The 21,937-nt window shown below is 40.4% G+C and overlaps 1 protein-coding gene across 4 annotated transcripts in view; it reads left to right on the top strand.

The window, feature by feature from the left end:
• The window catches only part of pard3bb (par-3 family cell polarity regulator beta b), a 243,915-nt gene that overhangs the window by 113,848 nt on the left and 108,130 nt on the right, over nt 1–21,937 (top strand). For 3 of the 4 annotated variants that reach the window (XM_028590887.1, XM_028590889.1, XM_028590888.1), the window contains exons 14-18: nt 402–560; nt 5,023–5,155; nt 11,936–12,041; nt 12,213–12,343; nt 15,491–15,535. In XM_028590887.1, coding sequence (XP_028446688.1) covers nt 402–560; nt 5,023–5,155; nt 11,936–12,041; nt 12,213–12,343; nt 15,491–15,535 — 574 coding nt within the window. The remainder of the gene's footprint in view (nt 1–401; nt 561–5,022; nt 5,156–11,935; nt 12,042–12,212; nt 12,344–15,490; nt 15,536–21,937) is intronic. The other variant, XM_028590890.1, reaches the window with a different exon arrangement.

Genomic DNA, 21,937 nt, shown 5'->3' on the forward strand with positions numbered 1-21,937 from the left:
CCGCGCGTATACACACCTGTGCAGTGTTGAGTATCTGTGCACAGACAGACATGGATAGATGGAAACAGGTCTGCTGTAGAGGCGTAAATGACACACCAGGGAAGTCAGACAGATGGAGCTGATGGTAGTCTCTGTTTGTATGTATGTGTGTGTGTGCGTGCAATTTAGCGTGTGTCATTTTGTGTGTTGTGCTGGTTTCACTTCAGAGAGATGCTCAGTGAAAGATACAGATATGTGCATGTATATACAGTAGCTCTCTATCAATAGCTCGGGGATTATTCATAGACATTTATGCATAGACCTGTAAAACATGCATAGGTCTGCAACCCAGTACACTAAAAATACACACACACACACACACAAACACACACACTTTAATCCATCTGATGTGTCTTTTACAGGATGGGCGTCTGTGTGTCAATGACCAGATGGTAGCAGTAAACGGAGAGTCGCTGCTGGGACGCTCCAATCACGTGGCCATGGAGACGCTTCGCCGCTCTATGTCACAGGAGGGCAATGTAAGGGGGACAATCCAACTAGTGGTGCTGAGGGCTCAAAAGGTAAGGCAAGGCAAGGCAGCTTTATTTGTATAGCACATTTCAGCAACAGGCCAGTTCAACGTGCTTTACATAAAACATAAAAGAGCAGTTAGAAAACAATTAAAAAACAAATTAAAACATTAAAGTGCAGGTAAAAATGATAAAAAAAAAAAAAAAAAAAAAAAACTGTGGTTCCCCCGACCACAGGTCCTTTTGGCTCTGGTTACTTGGTGTTTTTCGTTACCCATTACAAGATTGGAGTAGTTCTACTTTTCACTACGATGTAGCAGTCGCTACAAAGCTTAGTTTAATCTCGGTAAACCTTGCTAAATCCGGGACAGTTCACAGTCTGTCTCTTGATAAGTTAAATATCTGACAAGTTCACAGACGTTGTCTTCCTTATTGACCTAGTTCACAGACTAAATCTGACCAGTTCACAGACGTGGTCCTTGTATGGATAATCTATTGTCACACCCGTGTTGGAGAGGTAATATCAGAAAAATGTCCGTTATCTGCCGGTCCATATTTCTCCGTCATTTCTCTGACCACAGGTCCTTTGGGCTAAAAAGGTACACACTCAACCACACACATTTACATACTAGGAGCAACTATTCACTTGACTCTGTGGTGGCAAAAGATCAACAAACAAAGCACACACACTGGTCATCAGTTGAATATAAGAACACTCCCAACAACAGACCACTTTCCAAAACTCACTCAATCCATTTTAGACAAATCTGGCAAAAATGAGCATTTTGTTTTATTTTAAATTTGTGTACCGAGTAAAATTTGGAAAACATTTTATCTGTTGCTGTTTGCTATAATCACAATTGGCTGTACTTGGATGCGCTCGTTTGAGAATGTGCGTAAATTGTATGGAAACGAAGCCTAATGATAATAAACGTAAAGAGCATAGTAAAATGTGTGGTTGGAACAGTTTTAATGGATACATAAAGGTGAAGTACACACTGCATTAAGTGTATGAGTAATAGATGTAAATGTCTCTTTTTATTGTCAGAGAAAACCACAATCACCTGCTGTGAGAATGAGAGCACATGCATGCCTCTGTCACTTGACTGAGAAGAAAACAAACATGCATGCTTCTTTTATCTTCACTCTGTATCTCCTATCCCCTTTTTTGGCTCTAACTGACTAAAGGATTTTTTTTTTCCTTGCAGTCTACTGCCTCTGACTTTTTAGCCCTTCCACTAGTCTCCCTGCTCTTACCAGCAGCAGCAAAAGAGCATTTACACTTCAGCTATTCAGATGTTGCGCTTGTGTGTCTCTGTGTGCCTCTTTTGTGTGTGTGGCGGAGTGTTCTTCACTCAGCTGTATCTCTTTTCTTCCTCAGTAAAAAACGGCTCTGTACGATGTTTGCACAAACCCTTGCACGCACAAAGCAGGGTTGTTGGCTCAAGTGTGAATGGCCCTTTGCATGTCCTGCTGTTAGTGGGGGGGGGGAGCGGTATTGCAGTATTCACCCTGCATGATAAGCTCACACACAAGTACAACAAATACTCCGATAAATGGATGAACACAAAGACAAACACACATAACACATGTTCCAGTATTCATACCTGCAAACTAGTTGCTTTTCGGCGAAAATCAGCGTTTTGAATGGGAAAATGTCATCCACATGAATCGTGTAGATCCAAAGAGTTTTCATTTTGGGAGGGGGGGGTCCGAGACACCGGGTGCTGTCTTAACTACCGTTATCTACCGGACCGAATAGCAACGCGGATTTCGGTGCCTCATTTCGGTGCCACTTAAATGCCTGCGCTTCTCTCTGATGCTCCGAAAACGGACGTTACCCTCGACAGCAGCTAACGTCCGCTAGCTAGCAGCTGGAGTAAACACGGTTAAAATGCTGACAACTAAACGGTGTAAAAGTGTGTCTGTATTTCACCGTGTAGGATTGCAACACTGGGAGGTACAAGGTACAACTGTTGCTGCCGTTGTCTGAAAAACCACACAGATGTTGCGTTCACTTGAAACTCGCCTCGCCAGCCTTGTACTGCATTCAAAGTTATTGTAAAATACCCTTTTCCCATCCAGTGGTTGTTTTTGGCATTTAACCGGAATTTACTGGTGAAATAAGTTCTTAAAAGTTATTATTACATTTTTGATAAATCATTTTATTTTTACCCTGTGGCCTTAGCAATAAACATGTGTGTTTTTTTTTTTTTTTTAGATCAACTTTTTATTGTTTTATATTTTTGAACAGACAAATATAATTGAACAAGGTGGTCATAAAAAAAAAAAAAATATATATATATATATATATATATATATACAGTATATATATATATATATATATATATTTAAATTTTTGTTCAGGCACCGTTTTAAAAGTATCGTTTTCCCTTTATTTTCTTCTCGGGGGGAGATGCGTCACCTTTTTCAGCCCTTCTGTGTTGGCAGGTATGAGTATTTAGGTGTATGGGTATAGTAGTCTCCCCCCACCACTGACTTAAATGTGTTGGACACAATAATAGCAATGCCTTGCAGTAAACGGCGATACATAAAAAAAAAAAAAAAAAAACGGAACATATTAATAGAAGCAGGATTTATTGCAAGGCTGTTGTATGAAACTGCATTAGTTTTAGGTGTGTGCCTAATAATACCAAGCGTATGTGTGCATGTAGTGGTGCGCTTGGGCCTGCAAGGCTCAGGGCATCCCCGGTCAATAGCTTGATGGTGGAAGCTGTTAGCAGCATCAAAGGGTTGCATCCCTCTTTTTCTTAAGAGTGGAAAAGAGGATATAAAGAGAGGAAGACAAAGGCAGATAGATAAGAGACTGTACCTTAAAAGCCTTTTTAGGCTTCAGTATTGATGCTTATAGCATTCCGTTGATTGATTTCATTTGCACCACTCTCCTTCATTTCCTCTCTGATCTTTTTTTTTTTTTCTTCTTCTTTTTTCTCTATGTCCCTTGCTCTTTTCTTTCACTGAGTTTTTCTTACTGTACTAACCTCAAGCCAGCCCTCTCTAATCTCTCACTTCATGCAGCTGCTCTTTTCGTTCAGTAACTATCCAAACATCCCTATCTCCAAGCTAAATAAGTTCCATGGGTATAATCTGAGGCTGCTGTCTAACACCGACGCTGTGGCTCTCACAATATTCTAATGTCTAGCTTTGATACAAAATAGAGTAAAGTCTTGCTCTAAAAATATATCTGATAATGTAAAACCGACAGAAATTTCTGACTGAATTTACATTATCGGAGATATTTTTCCAGGGATTTATATTACATTATAGGCTATTTACTATTTTATTTATCTTAATTATTTTTCAGTTTATTCATTTAATTGTTTAGATTTTTCACTTACTTGGATTTCTTTGTTTCTATGGACATGTAATACAAGTTAACATATGTACACAGAAAAAAAATATAACAAATGCAATGTATATAAGGCATCCAGCTGTTAGACTTCTGAGTTCAGGGAAAAACAACATACAAAGAAAAACAGATTCATTAATGTATTGCAGAAATGTTCTAAACATGATTGACTCTATCTGAAAACAAACATTTTTTACTTCAATAACCTCTTTTTGCGGTCTGAAGAAGCATTTGTTTTATGGGAGTAATCTGATTGCACTATGACACCGGCTAATGGGATGTGTGCTGGGAGACAGCCAGGCAGGGGAGTGGGCACACAGGACCTCTGACACACTGAAGAGTGATGTGTCCTGGGTTGGAATTGGGGAGAAGCTTGGTGAGGGGCAAGAACTGGTGCTCAGTGGGGGGAGGGTGTGGTTGTTGTTTGAGTGGAGGGCTGAATCTATACAGACAGACACTCAGAGAAACACTGAACCACACAGCCAGAGTGGCATACATATGTATACATGTTAATGAATACGTACAGTTTTCCACACACACACACACAAGACAAAAGACAAATAAATGCAAATTAAATTCCTAAAGAACTAATACACGCACAAAGAGACACATCAACACATTATTACAGGGCCCTCGGGTGGGGCGGCTAGGTGTCAGTATGATTGTCTATGCCACACACACAGAAAGACAGTTCCAACCCTGTGGGCCATGGGAAACGTGGTCCCCTCTCTCACCTTGATCCTCCACTGTCCTTTGAGTGTCTCCCTTTTTTCCTCTTAATTCTATCTCCTCGACATCTATTTGCGTTTGAATAGATGGCTACAAAGCCCTCGCTCATTCCTCTGGTCATCACTCAATTTAAATGCAATTCTCATACCAGGCACTTAAATAAAAAACAGAAATTTTTCAATAAAAAGAAATAACCGAACCATCAATTTTCGCAAACTATCAGACATTTCATAATTTTTGTATGTATGTATGACATACAGTATGACTTAAATTCAAGTTTTTAGTAAAGCTTTAAAATAATTGTAGCTACTTTTGCTTGCTTTAAAAAAAAAATATGGGGATGTAGGTAGCCATCCGGTGACCATTATCTGTTTGTTTGAAATGTGTTTAGTAGTATTTGTTTCCTTGTTTTAGGATCAACAAGGGGGGTCACCCAGTCGCTCATTTGACAGCTCCTCTGGCCTGTCAGGACTGGTGGGTCCAGTGAACGGTCAGACTAACTGCAGTCCCTCTCCCATGGTGAACAACATTCTTTATGCATCTAATGGTGAGTGGAATTTGTTCTCATCAATGTTTGGTCAGCAGGCTAACAGATGTGACGTTTACATACAGCCTGATTTAGGTTTAATGTCATTTTTTTATTCATTCATTTTGAGTCCTGGAATAATCCTTACCTTCCCTTATCCAAAACAATAATGAGCCCAAAGTTAACCCAGTGGGGTTTAACCTTTTTGTCTTTACACATGCTATATTTTTATTGTCTGCCAATGTGTAATTAGTATTTTTAATGAAATTCAAGCGCTAACCGAGTAATATTGTGGGGCAGTGGTAATTTTGAACCAAGACAACACGTCGATCATTTTCTATTTTTTGTAGCTAAAGTATGCACATTTGTATTAAGAACAGCCTCCCTTGTTGTTTTTATGTTTATTAAAACCCCATAGGGCCATGATAACTGTGATAATCTACACTGAGCATTATTTTCTTATATTGAAGAAAGCGGTCCATTTTCAAGCATTGATTTGAGCCTTGGTTATTGATTTTTTGGAAAAATGCTGCCATATACCAGAACGCTAATTAGACCATTTGGACTGTTTGCACTTAACAAAGATTTATCGCCAAATGCGTTTACCTCTACTTTCAGGGCTGTTTTCATTCGAGGTAGAGATGGCCAGTATTTACTGGGAGAACCCTGCCTGCTTTTACGAAATTGCTCACTGCTAATTGCTTGTTTCTGATACTTTTACACACACACACACACACACACACACACACACACACACACACACACACACACACACACACACACACACACACACACACACACACACACACACACACACACACACACACACTTTACTATGTGAAATAGCTAGACAAATATTTTTCACATTTTTCTCCCATAAAAGCATTTCCTAAATTTTCAAAAACTCAGCTGGAACACTGCTGTGCCCCAACTTTTCCCCCTGAAACAGTGTTCCAGTTAATTCAGACCTCTTTCCATCCCTGATTTTAGCTGAACTTGATTCAGTTTTCTATTATTGTGTTTTTCTGTTTGATTTAGTTTTGCCATTTAAGCAGCATCAAATGTGAGCATATCATTTGCAGTAAGTTTAGTAAAGAACTGCTTACGTTTAATAATCATGAAAAATAAACAATGTCTCCAAGATAAAACAAAACTGAAAACAAACAAAACAGATATTGCAATCTATACTGCAGCCTTAATTAGAGACTCTTGTGCCCCTATTTTCCCTTTCATTGCTCTCTCCAGCTCTCTCTCCCTGCTTTTATTTTCTCAAGGTTGTTCTATTGGTTGTTATTGCTTGGTTTGGCCTGTTATAAAGAGTTATTTTTGTTCTTTCTTCATATCGCTCTTCCTCACTAACTCAATCCGCTCGCACTCTTATATTATCTGTATGTGCTTGTGTGTGTGTTAGCTTGCCTGACTGTATACATGCTTGTGTTGTCCTCAGTGTTAGTGTCTGCCTGTATGTGTGCCTGTGTGTGTATTTGTGTATCATATGTTTGTTTTTGAATGATATCTGTGCCTGTATAGAAATGTGTTAATGGCCCCTAAATGTGTGTCTGTGTGTGTGAGTGAGAGAGAGAGTGAGAGAGTGTGTTGGTTCAGGCATTGTTGGCCAGTATCAAACAGTGTTGTTTTTGTGTGTTTACACTGAATCTGGTCAACAGCTCTGACCTTGAACACACGTTGCTGTTCAAATTCACCTCAGCTATGGTGTCATTTACATACACCCATCAGTCTGTGTGTATGTGTGTGCTCATCTCTCAGGCTCTGTGAGTTGTTGCCTTGTGGGTGTTATCGGTTGGTGATTATTACGTGTGCACTTGCCAGTATTTTACTCTCCTAATGAACTATTTCACACACTGAATCCATTTTATTTGGCATTGAAGTTCAGATGAAAATGAATTATTTCTTGCACCGATATGGGCTTTTGCAGCAGAATAAATTGAGTTTAATGATTTAATGATGTATTTATGCAGATGTGTTATTTTTTGCATTTATAGATCTTCCTCTTTAGCTCTTATCCATCTCTTAATCATCTTTGGAGAGTTAATCTACTTGATGGGATTAAAATAAAATACAGTTTTAGTCTACCTTCAAATGTGCAATCTTCTCCAATGTTGTCATAGAAGCAAGGAAAACAAGCATACAAAATCTCTTTATATAATAACACAATGTATTCACTGTTCACTAAAGGATTTTACACATGAACATCAGTTCACCTGTCAATGGTAGGGTTGGGTATCGTGTTTTTTTTTGGATACCAGTGCTAAAATGATACTTTAAAAATGGTGCCGGTGCCTTAATGGTCCCTGAACTGAGCAGATGCTGACCTGAGCACAAAATGACAGATGGCATCTGTTTAATGCTAAGGCTAAATGATCAAATTTAAATTAATAATTAACAATAACTTATTTCACCAGTCAATTGCTGTTAATCAACACAAAACAAGAACTAAATTAAAGGGCACTTTACAACAACAGCTTTAGTTTCTCGAGGTACACGTAAATGCACCATGAGTTTACAAGGTGCACTTGAATGCACCATGAAGTCTTGTTGTGGTGTTGTTTCTCCGACATCTCAGACAGCGACACTGACCATGGTTTCAGTGTAGATGGGAAAATAACGTCTGTGGATCCTCCGTGGATTAAAAGTCACAGTCAGTTTAGCATTCTGTCTATTAACTAAGATTACTGTTCAGGCAAAATAAACTTGACTCTAAAAAGAAAGTTAAAGAAGTTTTTAATGATACAGGCCCTTGTTTTTAAAATGTAATTCAAAAAACCGTAAAGGCAATTATGGGCCATAGTATTTATGTGTAAAAGTGTAGACACACTGGTTTCCCCTCAGAGAGGGAAGGGAAAGGATGGAGGAGATGGGTGTTTGCGTGCGTGTGAGTGTGTGAGTGAGTGAGGTGAAAGAAGAATGTGTTTTTGACAGTTCAGCTGATTAAGGTGCTGGCAGTGAGGAGGAAGGAGGAAGTTTAGAAAAAAAGGCTGAAAAACTGAGTGGGAGATAAAATGATTTATGGGAGATCTGAAAGGAGAGATAAATGACAGCCAAAATATCAGATTGCAAGAATGAGACCAGAAGAAAAATAAAGCAGGTGATTAGTGTAGAGAGAAAGAGGGAGAGCTAGAGATGAGAGCGTGTGATATCTTCAGACTCTGCTGTTTTCCTCTCCAGCTTCAGCATCTTCACTTTCAGTCACAAGTGCGGAATCAAGCACATAAAGGACACACAGTGACGATTGTGCAATAATTCCCCAGCATTTGTTGTGTGGCAGCTCTGCACTCTGAGAAGTGATGACTGTATGTAAATTGTGCCCGGGTGGATTGTGTGTCTGTGTATCAAGTTGTCATAAACTCGTTTATCAAGCAGACACAGCCGTATCACTGAGCTACATATGCAGCTACTACACTGCATTTGCTGTGTGGTTTAAACATTCTCTCTCTGTCTCTATCTTATATTTTTCCTCATCCGACTACTTAGGTTTCTCTCTATCTTACTCTGTCTTTCTCTTGTCTTTCACTCATTCTAGTTTTTATTCTCAAGACCTTTTGTCAGGAGGCTCTCAAATGAGTTTATGTTTAACACACTTTTTTTTTTTTTTTTTTTTTTATACATGTATGGAATAGGTCTATAGTAACTATTTAACACAGTGGTCTGTGTTTGGTCAAAGCTTTCCTTCACCCATTGTTTGAGTATCATATCAGTATCACCTCCTGCAGACTTGTAGATGGTCACTGTTAATTGATGGCATTTCAATTGGACACAGAAGCAGCTTTCACACAGAGATTCCGCAATTCTGCCGTAAAGAAGATTCGCTATCACGCCGTCTTTTCTTTTTTACACCGAACCATAATGCTGCTATTGTTTAAAAAAATTACGATACCAGTACCAATACCTGTACCTTCATATTGATACCAATAGAGTACTTCATTTGAAATAATCCTTCTGCATTTTATGCATTTATTTTTATCCGATGCCTCTGGAATCGTCACACATTTTGGTGGCATTTCAGCACGTTGAACCGCCAACTCCATTAAATACATCACGCCCTACTTCACCACACATACAAATGAATAACGGCACAACATTCCTGCATTGAACAGGCTGTGTGAAAGGGGCTGCTCGATGGTGTTTTAAGCCCCCAACGTCTCCTTCCAGGCAGCGCTGCGACCGTTGACTTCAAGGCACCTAACCCTAATCTTAACCCTAACCATAACCATTAGGGGTGTGCCAAAAAATTGATTCACAGAAGAATCTAGATTCTCATTTGCAACGATTCAGAATCGATCTGAAATGTCCAAGAATCGATTTAATAAATAAATAAAATCAGCTGGCTGTTCGCCTCCATTTTTGTAACTAGCCTATACGGGACGTCCGGACGTCACCACGCAGCCGGTTTTTGAACGTGAGCGGCAAATCACTAAAACAAACAAATATGGATGAGAGGGAGATCCAACCAGCCCCGTCTTCACTTAAAGCTAAAGTTTGGCGTCATTTCGGTTTTTATCGAATGCCTGACATTCGTGACAATCCATGACACACACAGTGTGCAAGCTTTGCAAATAGAAGACCAAGTACTTCGGCAGCACAACAAATGCGTGGGCTCATGTTACTAGGCATCACCCGGAGCTCAGCGACACACTGCGCCGTTTGTTTATTCAGAATGGAACGGATCGCAAATGGATCTGAATGAAGAAACGTAAAAAAAAAACTCAACGTAGGCTATTTCTCTGGGAGGGCTTGCCTCGCCCTCAGGGGGAGCCTATGCTCGGAGAACTAACAAAAGAGGACGTTGAAGGCTGACTGTCATCTTTTCTGCCATGGCGAGCCTGCTTCATGTGTCTGTTCATCATCCACTTCTCCGTTTTATTTGCTGTCATAGGCGAACAGTGGCCGCACTTAATGCACTCAACAAAGCCAACACATATGTTGTCACTTCCCACGACTTGTTTAAAATTGTTCCATACCTCCAACTTTCTTCCAAACTTGCTCAAAGGTAATTCTCCTGTTTTTCTTTTTTTCTTTACATCCTCAAGCTCCATGTTGCACTTAAGCTCCACAATACAGCCCGCAGCCCCGGTGTGATGTGTGCGAGAGGAGGAGACTCCACACAAGACACATGTTACATTTTGTAACTGTAGTCCAACTTGTGTAACTTTTTGGACACATTTGTTACTTTGGCCTAAATATAGCCTTTATAGATACTAGTTCTGATTATGGCATAGCTTTCTCCCCACCCAATTAGGCTAAAGTAATGATTAAAAAAAACACAAATGCTTGATCAAGGGCCCGGCCCGAGGATAGTGGCGGAAAATAACGGCCAGGCCCGGCTCGGGCTCGGGCAGAGAATCTAAACTCTAAGATATAGTGACAGCACAGCGAAGCAAATGGACAGTAACCTTGGACACAGTTCACGTCCAGTTTTTTTTCATGATTTGTTGAAAATCATATAATCAGTTGCACAGTTTACAGTTCTATTGTTGCAAGAGACACTGTCATGAACATTTAGCTTAGGGGTACTATTTTTCATTTTGAAAGAAGCACTTTATTTTCATAACTTGTTATTCTTTAAGTTACTGAGTCTGACTGAGAAATATAGATTTTTCTGTCTTCACCGGTTGTGTTACATGATATTTGTGGTAAACTGTAACTTTCCTGGGAAATGCATCTATTTTCAACAATTTTGTATTATGAAGAAGCACTTTATTTTTGTTCCAACTTATTTTATAGCTAGCTACTAATGACAATTGAGAACCAGACAATGTTTTTGATAAAAGGCACTTCCCTGAGAATTGAACTTAAAATGTGAAAAAGACACTTTAATGTCTCCGTTTGTCATTCTGTATAGCAAAGCAGATGAGAGTAGATCATGATCAGAAACCCGATTAGAAATCATTATGGATAAAATCGAATCTTTTTGAATCGAAAATCGATTTTGAATCGAAAATCGATTTTGAATCGAATCATGGCCTCAAGAATCGGAATCGAATTGAATCGTGAGATGGTAAAAGATTCCCACCCCTAATAACCATAGCCTAATCCTAGTGCCTTCCAGGAGACGTTGGGGGCTTAAAACACCGATAAACAAAGGGGCAACAGAGTGACCATTTTTCACCTGTTGGGGGAAAAAAGTGTCGGGATATTCTCAGATACATTCCAAGCACTCCTGCAGCATAGTCCACTTTATCTCTCATCATCCATATTCTCATTATGTTTGTCCCAATCTTTATGCATGACCCTGTAAAACTTGCGAGCAGACACTTGTGCTGTTGTTTGTGTGTAAGAGAGCTGGCTAATTTTTTTTGGATTGGTCAGAATGGCTCTATCCTACCTCATTCAATGGCTAGCCTGCTGAACACCCTCTGTTTTTCTGAATTGTAGTTTACTGACACTGTATCCAGGTTATGTCACACAGTTCTTTTTTCTATAAACGAAAACACTAGAAAAGCACAGGGTCTGGCTAGCCAATGAGTGAGAGAGGAGATGTTCTTCTGACCTGGAAAAACACAGACCCCAACTAAAAACGCTCATCAGTGTCACGCTCAATTGAGAAGGAAGGGTATTATACTGTATTGTAGTAATGGGTGTTCAAAACCTGCTTAGCATATGAATGGACAATGGGGAGATGGGTTTTGCTGTAGGAGAAGTATTGGTATTTATTGTAACCAAAATTAATTTGAGAATATTACAGCTGCTCCAGAATAGACGTCCATGGTCATTTGAAATCTTTGCATCTCTGATCATATCTCCACTTCCCACATCCTTGGGATTTTCTTTTTTGCTTTTCAGTGACCAATGGGAGTTATTCTTACATGGACGAGGAAGAGGAGGGGGAGCTGTATGGACATGAAACAGAGTTTCGCAGCACTAACCAACACTCCTATCTACAAGAAAGGTGTGTGTTAGTGTATGTTTTTGTCTTACAAAGTTGCCATCCAGAGTTCTTTGTATAGGAATGATATGCACATATGAATGATAAACCAGAACAAATGATAAAAGTGGACGCAGTAGTGTTATATAGTAGCAAATGAAACTATTAACGGACTGTATAATCAATGTCTTCCAGGGAAAACTCTCACACCTCTAGCCTTGCTCAGCCCCAGTCTCCTACCCAGAACCAGGACCAGTGGCAGTTCCAGCATGTCAAAGCCTCGAAGAGCATGGACTTGGGTACGACTCAGAATCAGCAGCACACTGGTGGGGAGATTTTTTTTGGTTTAACTGCTCTGCATGGCGGCTGCATGCATCTTATCCTCACGGAAATTAAAATATGACTGCTGATGCATGGCTGCTGCACCAACAGCATGCTCCTCAAAGCCACTCTCCGACTGACACCTCTGCAGACACACACTGCATACTTTACAACCACACACGTACTATATGAAATCCACATCTCCAGTGGCTGGAGAGCCCTCTAATCTTACTATAAGAATTTGTGTTTCACAAATTTGTGTCACAGGATTTTAATTCCGCTTGTGGTCTATTACATATGCAAAAAAACAACAACACAAAAGCCAGAAAGGCTACTTCTGCTGCCAATGCCATCCCACTTTCCACATCAGCTTTGTCACCTGTGGCTCTCTGATTACTGATATTCTGATGCGAGGGTTCAGTGACATTTCAGTGATGGTTAAAAAGTCAACTTTAGAAATACGTGTAGGCTGGTGCGCAGCACAACAAAAGCTTATTGTTTCAAATGTCACTTCCCTCAGTCCTCCTCCTCGAGCTGGCTTCACTGCCAGCTTTTGTGTGTGTGTGTGTGTGTGTGTGTCTGTGTGTCTGTGTGTGTCTGTGTGTGTCTTTGTGTGTCTGTGTGTGTGAGACAAAAGAGCCGGAGACTAGTTAAATAGCAAAGACATCCATTTCTATATGAATAACAGACTGGTATTGTATGTCTGTACATCATCTCCTTTTTTTTTTTACACAATTCATATTTACGAAATGTGTTACAAACACATTTCATTCTATTAAATTGCTTGAATGGCATGACATGTTTTCATTGCCAAACCATCAAGCAGCAGTAATAACAGCTCATGAACAAGTGTCTGACAGTAGGGGAACAAGATTGAGCTAAGGTTAAGATGTTGTTTTACATCCAGGAATAGTTTTGAGGGGCGGACCTTACATCTTTGCGGACAAATCGTATCCCTTTGGACTAGCCTGAAATCCTGTTAGATGTGATGTGTCTCTTATTCCCAGCCTGCCCTCTGTGTGCATAAAGTTCAGGAGAACAGATTGCTCACACATCACAAACAAGACAAAGATGCTGGAAGCTAGGAAGGTGTATACATACACACAACAGTTTTATATAGGGGGGAAAACAAACCGAAAGAGAGACAGAAAGCATTGTCAGCATTTCATTCATGGGTCAGTTACATAATTTCATTTTTATTTAATGTGTCCTGATTTTATTTTCTGACCCAGCCCAATTAAAAATGTAAGAGTAAGATTGGTTCCAAATTATGAACTCTCTCTCTGGTTTTCACTGTCCTCCATCTTTTCTCTCTTTCTGCCTTCGCCTCCTTGTCATGTTTTGTTCGTAATTTTCATTCAGGTGCTTTCACCGCAAAAATATCAACAGAATGTCAGTTCTCTAACTGAGTTTGGGATAAGGCTATCCAGGTTCTTTTTTATTTATAGTATAGAAAATAGTAAGCCAAAACAAACACGGAGTAAAATGAATAAAACGTCCGTGCTAAATGGAAGGAGGACGTAATTTAATGGAGGCTACTGACATACAACCACATCGCGCATTGTAAAATAATTTTATGAATGAAATAGACATATTACATACCTGAAGGCCAATTCGGGTGGGTTTTGAATCATTTACAATTCCGTAATTGTCTCCATCTGTTGATAGCCCGACCGAGTGTGACTCGTGTTATCACCCGTCATCTGTCACTTTTCCTTTTAGCTTTTAGTTGCTCTTCGTTTAATTTCCTTCTTTATTGTGATGATCCTGCCCCAGTATCAGCCATAACTTGTAAAATAACATTAAAATACAATTAGGTCTATATAAAGAAATCTCCTGCTTGCTTTTACCAAATGCTAGACACGCCAACACAGGCTATCCGGTGTAACAAAAAAATCTGTGACCCATCAGAATGTGTTACTGTAGCGCCGTCTTCCTGCTGCAAATCATTCTGTGACTGCTCGGGAAAAATCAAACCGGGCAGAGGCTTTACTAAAAAACTATATAAAATATTGTTCTTTTCACTGTTAGTCTCGTTTGCTGTCACAGGTAATTTAAGATCATTGTATGAAAAATGACTCTGACTGAGCTTTAGAAACATTAAAAAGTTACATAATGTCACTTTAATCAGAATTAATTACATGTTAGTAATTAAGTTAGTTCAAACTTGATTTTTTGACAAAGTGACAGCTGTTGAGTGGCCTACCTACTGTAATACCATGCCTCTGTGTGCGTCACACACGTGGCATCTACAGATCTGCTGAAGGAGGCATAGACACACACACACACACACACACACACACACACACACACAAACAGCTAGAATTACACTTTAGGCTTGGTTTTCATTAGAAAAGTATGTGCTGGGAGAAGCTGTGTGTGTGTGTGTGTGTGTGTGTGTGTGTGTGTGTGTGTGTGTGTGTGTGTGTGTGTGTGTGTGTGTGTGTGTGTGTGTGTGTGTGTGTGTGTGTGTGTGTGTGTGTGTGTGTGTGTGAGTGTGTGTGTGAGTGCTACCAGTCAATGTGTTGGCATTGGGCTGCTTTGTGGCTTTAGGAAGGAGGGAGAAAAAGCAAAATAAAGACTGCGGGAGAGGCAGAAAGTGAAAGGAGGATCAACAAGGAGCAATGATTGAGAGAATGGTGATCAAAGGAGGGAAAGAGGGAGGAGAACACGGCTATATAAAATCTGTGTAACCGAAGAAAAAATGAAAACATTGAAAAGAGAGGTGAGGGTAAAGGGCAGAAGGTGAAAAGGATAGATTGAGGGGTGGTGGCAAAAACAGGAAGGAAGGGGAGAAGGGAGGATGTATGACAAATTAAGTGAGAGAGAAGGGAGGAAGGAAAATGACTTCAGTAGCAGTGAAGCTGACTTTACATCACAGGAAAAAAGTTCAGCTACTCCGCCATCTTGTAAAACAAGACCGTAAGAATAAGAGAGAATGATGGAGACAGAAGGAGAGGCTGAGAAGAAGAAATTCAATAAGATTAAAGGTTTTAGGGATGAGGAACATGTGGACAGCAGGTTTACTGGCAAGCCAGGAACAAGAAAGTAAAAATGCTGAAGTCAAGTCAAGGGGAAGGGAGGAATCTATACAGCAATGGCAAGTGTGTGAGTGTATATATGTGTATTAACATGTATTCCTTTTGTTTCAGTGGCAGATGAAAGCAACGTTGGATCCTTGGTTGGAAACACTGCAGGTAACGAAAAAAACAGACAACCTACACCTGCACATCATCAATGAGCATCAATAGAGTATAGAGAGACACTGAAACACGTACACACTTTTTAAAAATTACTGCTTAATTCTCAAAGAAGGGTGTTATCCAAAGATGACGACAAAAGCACAACAAAAGGAAAAAAAGAAAGAAATGTCCACAGCCACAGTTTCTTCTAGTTTGAATTCTATTTTTTTGTTCTGTGAGCAATCAAAACAGCCTCTGCTGTTTCTATCACTTCACTTCACTTCACGTGAATCACGTTTTCACTTCAAGTTCTCCATCCTCACTCTGTTTGAAGTCACTATTTACCATATTCCCTCCTTTTCTCTTCCCCATCGCCAGTTGCATTTACATGCCACTTAACTTCTCCTCTTGCATCCCGCCTCTTCTGTCTCCTGTACACTTGGTCCTCTCTACCTCCCTCTAGAAATATCTCCTTAATTTGTCGGAAGTGCAAATGAAAGTAAGATTTGCAAAAGGACTGGAGAGAAAAGAGAAGGGCGAGGCAATTGCAAATTGTTTTATAGAAACACATAGACAAGCTTGTTTTTACGGGTACGAGAAAGGAAGATAGAATGAGGGAGGACACACTCATCTAAAAGGAAAGCACAGGGAAATACAGATCAATCATCCTTCAAAACCCCTCACCTTAGCCTGCACACACTTTTTCTATTTTTAAAAGTTTGATGTCAAACTTTTATTTTCACTTTGCCTTGAAGTCTCCCCCATTTCATCTGGAGCTACTTGAACGTAAGAGCACTCTGCCTTATTCCACTCCATGTGTGTCTATCCTTCTCGCTGCCACTTTGTTGTTGTCAATCAGTGCAGGCTTTTTCCACATTATGCTGTACATGGTATTAGGCCCATAACCATTCCAAAGGTAGCAAGCAAGGTGATATGAGGAGTGTAAAAGATAGGATGCAAGGCAGAGCTTTAACACTTAGTTTATTAGAATGAACCCCTAATAAATCAAAACTGAAGTCCCTCTTTTTCTAACAGCTGAAAAAATGGGGGGAAACGTCCTTTTTCCTTTTGCGTTCTCAGTTTCTCATTCTGGCTTTAGAGCTTAAGTGTAACCGTAGTCCAAAAAGTGTGCTGTATGAGCAGGAACTTGGGACAGTGTTCCATGTGTTCTGGACAAGATATAGTGATGTAAAAAGGAAGACAGGGGAACATTTTGCACAGGAAAAGAGGATTACTTTAGAGGGATTGAAACGGTAAACATGGAGAGGTAAGGCTTTGTGAGAAGAAAAAATAAATAAATACTCTACAACTCTAGTGTCTTAGTTGCATATTTCTGTAGATTTCTAAAACAAAGCTTGTGCTTGTCAAAAGGCAAACTGAATCCATTGGTGCTTTTTTCAGCTTTTATTATTTTGACATTTGCATGGCCCTGTTCACTGTCAGAAAACTGTAAAATGGAAAGACCTTGAGTAACTATGAATTGCTTGCAGGTGTAAAAAGAGTCAGTCTTATTGTCAATGACTTCCCCTTTTTATTCCAGTAAACTAGAGAGCATTGGTTTGTTTTTTCTCATTGACAGAACTGACTGAATAAAATAAAGCAAGCTTGGGAAATACGGCTGGCAGTTTGAGATGAACAATATAGCCAATGTATAAAGCGTGGCTGTAAGGGGGCTGTTTTTCAAATTCAGGAATATCCACCAAGTAAGCACAATAAAACACAGTAAATGTAAATGTTCAGGGAGCCTCTACAAGACAAGGTCATAGAACTGAGAAATATGGCAGGACTGGCCTTATTTGTTATTGTACTTTGGTGGTGCAAATAACACATTTGTAATTATTAGAAATGTATAATTACACCTGAACCCAGGGGTTTTTATTGCCCCCTGGGAGTTTTGGGCACTGTGACATTTTTCCAGTTTTGTTTAATTGGTAATGAAGCCTTGTTGATGTGGAATATGGGGCAAATTGATGAAAGTGATGGACAGTATTTCCTTTAGTTTGCTCCCCTTTATTGTGCTGCACTGTGGACTACAGCTTGTTTTTGAAACGCCTATCGAGAACAAATACTGCAGAACAGAAATAGTTTATAAGGTTCACCCGTCCTTTAACTCTATTTTTATTGACTGGAATCTTAGACAGGGACAGAGAACGTGGCAATTTCAGCAAGTTTAACTGAGTCATTTGGTTTACTGTTGCATTATCTGTTATCACTGAGTCTAATTTGACCTGCATTTTAGAGTGCAGTGATACTTGAATGTTGCCAAGTGAAAGCTGTTTATTTTCTTTATCTCCAGATCTAACCATAGTTCCCAACCTTTCTAGTTTTTGCTGTGCTGTACCCAGTGATATGCCTGTTGAATGTCCGGTACAGCCTCTAAGGGCCTTTAATGTAATTTTCCCCATTTGATTTCCTGACATTTTTAACTACATTTTTTTTTTTTAACTCAAGCCTATTCCCTGTACCTGTTGCTTGTCAATGTTTCTTCTGTTTTACAATGCCACAAAGACCAGAGAGCTGTTAAAGAGAGTGTGTGCCTGGCAAGCGTGAGTTTTTTTTCCAACTCCCTTTTCTAAGCTCTAATGTATTTTTATAACTGAAATGCTTCCAACAACCCAGCGCTGAGATGACAGACAGCTGCCTGGACTTTGGTGAGAGAGGGGTGGTGTCTTGGGAAGTGAGGATTTTAAATTCTGGGAATGATTTTTTTTTTTTCCACTTCCAGCTATGGTCTTCCCCTACCCACACCAAGAAACCACTGGGCAACAGTACCACACACACACACACACACACACACACACACACACACACACACACAACTATGACCATTATGGTAATGTTATGGAAATGGAAAGTCTCCATCATCCTGTGGAAAATGTGAACCTTGGAAGATTTCACATTATATTATAATTTTGCAGAATCGGACATGCAAAGTGACGGAAATGGGAAACCATATTACAAAGCGTGTGTGTGTGTGCGTGTGCGAGTATGAGTGCGTGCATGCATGTGTGGAAACCTTTCCTGAAAGTGAGCGGGTGTTTTTGTGACTAAATGCATTTCCCATGTGTGGAGGGTGTAGCTGAGCGAATCTTTGAAACTCGTTTCAGTAAAATACAAACCCAAAAAAATCATACTTGTCATTAATAAACACTAACATATTTAATAAATGATAAGAAATTCTGGTGTGTGTGTGTGTGTGTGTGTGTGTGTGTGTGTGTGTGTGTGTGTGTGTGGCTTTGTGGTCAGACGTGCCTGACGTCTTTGTGGTGGCACAGAGAAATAGGAGCTCAGTCATTCCAGTAATAAATCAAATCAGCTGTGGAAGAGGAAACATGTGAAATACAGTTACAGTTAGGGTTGGGCGATGTCCCCTAAATTGGCAGTTGACAATGTTTACAGTAAAACAAAACATGGCGATGGACAATGATATTGTCATGTGGGTGGTAATGTTACTATATCTCATATCTCTTCAGATCAAACAATCAGACATACATTTAAATGCCTTCTGTAAATGGTGCCCTGCTGGTAGGTTTTACAACTTGACCTACTTTCACTTAAGTACGGTGCAGTAAAGTCAATCAGATGTCCGTGATCTGCGTAACGACAGTACAGTGGGACGTTTGCCTTCAACAGAGTGACAGTAATAACCTAACATACCATCATTACTGAGTTTAAACTACATTCTCGGGTTATGTTTGCACTGAATAACACATTCATTAAACAGAAACAAAACTCTTGCAGAGCACATGAACAGATGCGCAATATTAGCTCACACATAAAATAGCACCCTTGTGAGTTTGCCTACTGTTGCTAACGTACATTCATAAATCCTGCATAACATCGTCCCGTATACAGGACATCAGACTTACATATTGATGCATGCACACAGTACTGTCCACAAACTTCGTCCAATGAGGGGAGAAACGAAAGTGTGATAGCGTTCCACGTTAACGCTTTTTTCGCTCTCGCTCAAGACCGGTGTGTCCAACGTTACTAGAAGGTAGAGCGAGCTACTTCTGACGGGGAGAGAGAGGGAGCGCGAATGTATCACTACAGCCAATCCAGTCTGCTCAACCAAGGTGCTATACTATTGTGGAATGATTCTCATTCGTCTATACCTGTGAGGACAAACTCCCATGCGCAAGCACAAAGCCACACACCCAAGTCAAGTTTATCATGCAGTAAACTGGTATTATGAAAGTACTCAACAGCCAAAATGCCTGTCTGCCTTTGTTGTCGTTTTCAGTTTTAATGTATTTGTATTGCCGTATTGTGGTTCCTCCAACCCACTACCAGCTTTCTGTCTCTCTCGCCACTCTCTTTCTTGCCAACGCCCATCAGGCTTAGAGGCTGACAAACAGGCAGAGGAGCTTAGAAAGAACAACATCTCTCTGAAAGTGTGTGTGTGTGTGTGTGTGTGTGTGTGTGTGTGTGTGTGTGTGTGTGTGTGTGTGTGTGTGTGTGTGTGTGTGTGTGTGTGTGTGTGTGTGTCAGGGGGCCGGTGTGATGCTGAGGCAGGCTGGTGCGGACTATTGTCTGAATCTCTCCCTAGTGGAACTTTGACTTTGACTACGGCAGTCACACACTGACAAGACTCTGCCAAAACTACGTCTTTAGAGAACCTCATCTTTCTGTATCCCCCTCTTGCTCTCTGTGATTGTCTCTTCATTTCTCCCATCTCTCTCGTTTTTTCCCCCCACTCTTTTTCGCCCCTTTTATATTGTTCCCAGATCTCTCTGGCTCTTGCAGACTTTGCTGTGGATTTAACCTGAAAGCCACCTTGTTAGGCTGATGTGTATTTGTCACAGGGAGAGCATCTTTCTGTGTTCCCTTTTTATTTGTGTGGTTCTCTGTGCATGTGTACAAATGCTACTTGCAACACCACATGCTATCTCTTAAAGGAGAATTCCGGCCAATTTTTACGTTAATCTTGATCGATATAAATATGCGAGTACAGTCGATGGAAGAAAAAAAAAAACAAGCCGGATCGGTGCGGTCAACACGGAGTAGCTCTAGCTACGTCTATGAGCTTCCACTGAGCTAAAGCGGCAGTGGTTGGGGCAAGTTTTAGAGTGCCTTTGTGCCTCTTTACAGACACGAAATGCAATTAAACTGTCTGTGCCACATGAACAGGGCCCTTACGTGACAACAAGTTATGTTTTCAACTCAGACATTGTTTAAATTCACCTACCCTGTCTCTATCCTGTCGGTAGCTAGCTTTCCCTGCTAGCTGCTAGCTGCCGTGTGTTCAACCAGGCTTCTGTGATAATCATCACGCAGCAGTTCCGTGTGTTTACAAATACACGATTGTGTGATCGATCTGGTGTTGGTGAGTAGGAGGCTTGGCAGTGGCGATCTGTGTGGTAGTTCCCTTAGCCAGACTAGCAGGCCCGACCGGCATCCTTGCTTCTGATTCCTCCTCCACCTTTGTCGCCTCCCGCTCCTCACAACAATCCAGCCAGCGCTCGCTGTTCATCATCATTTGGCCTGTTTCCATGTAGTTACATAGTCACTGATATGGTTATAACCACTACAGTACTCAATTACCTATTTTTGAGGGTGAATAAACTTCAAGTTTTCATCGCGAAGGCATGAGCTGTCTGAGGACATAGCCAGAATAGTGGGCGCTCGTGGATTGTTGTGGGGACCGATTTGGCTCGTTTTTTTTTCTTCTATCGACTGTACTTGCATATTTTTAGCGATCAAGATTAACGTAAAAATTGCCCGGAATTCTCCTTTAACAACCGTTCTTTGACACAGAATTCAAACAGCTGAATTAAGCAATCCCTGCTTTTCCATCATTTTTACCATTGTTCTTTACTTTGTGTGAAGGTGTGTGTGTGTGTGTGCGCTTGATCTTGAATACCTTTTGCTGGTGCATGTGTTTTTCTCTGTCTGATGTGGTAGCACACACACTGACGCTTCACTGTCTTTGTGTGTACTCTTGGCTGCCTCTCTTGTATATTGAATGCCCTTTGACCCCTCTCCATCTCCCGCAGTAAGCCAATAAAGGTGAGCAGTAATCAGGAGATGGTCAGGGCTGTCGTGTCTTGCTGGTAGAGCCATTCATTTCTATCAGGCTCCACACACGGATCACTGACATGTACTGTACTCTATATTGTATGATGCAAGAGAGAGAGAGAGGCAAAGAAAGAGGGGAGCCATTTGTTTCTGTCCTGAACTAATCCGTTACATTCCCTTTGATGGATTCATTTTGGAAGAGTGTGTGTGCTTGCTTGTGTACAAGGTAGATACTGCCTCTTGTAACTCTGGTCCACATCTCAAACTACAGGACACTAAAAGAGGTCTTTATTAAAAATGATTGTATCTAATGATAAATTCCTCTCACTGTACACAAAATAAAAAATAAAATTCAGGGTAAGGGTTAGGTCTCTCTGTGAACTGAGGTCATTTTGA

The sequence above is a fragment of the Perca flavescens genome, chromosome 11 (genome assembly GCF_004354835.1).
Source record: "Perca flavescens isolate YP-PL-M2 chromosome 11, PFLA_1.0, whole genome shotgun sequence".
Taxonomy (NCBI): Eukaryota; Metazoa; Chordata; class Actinopteri; order Perciformes; family Percidae; genus Perca; species Perca flavescens.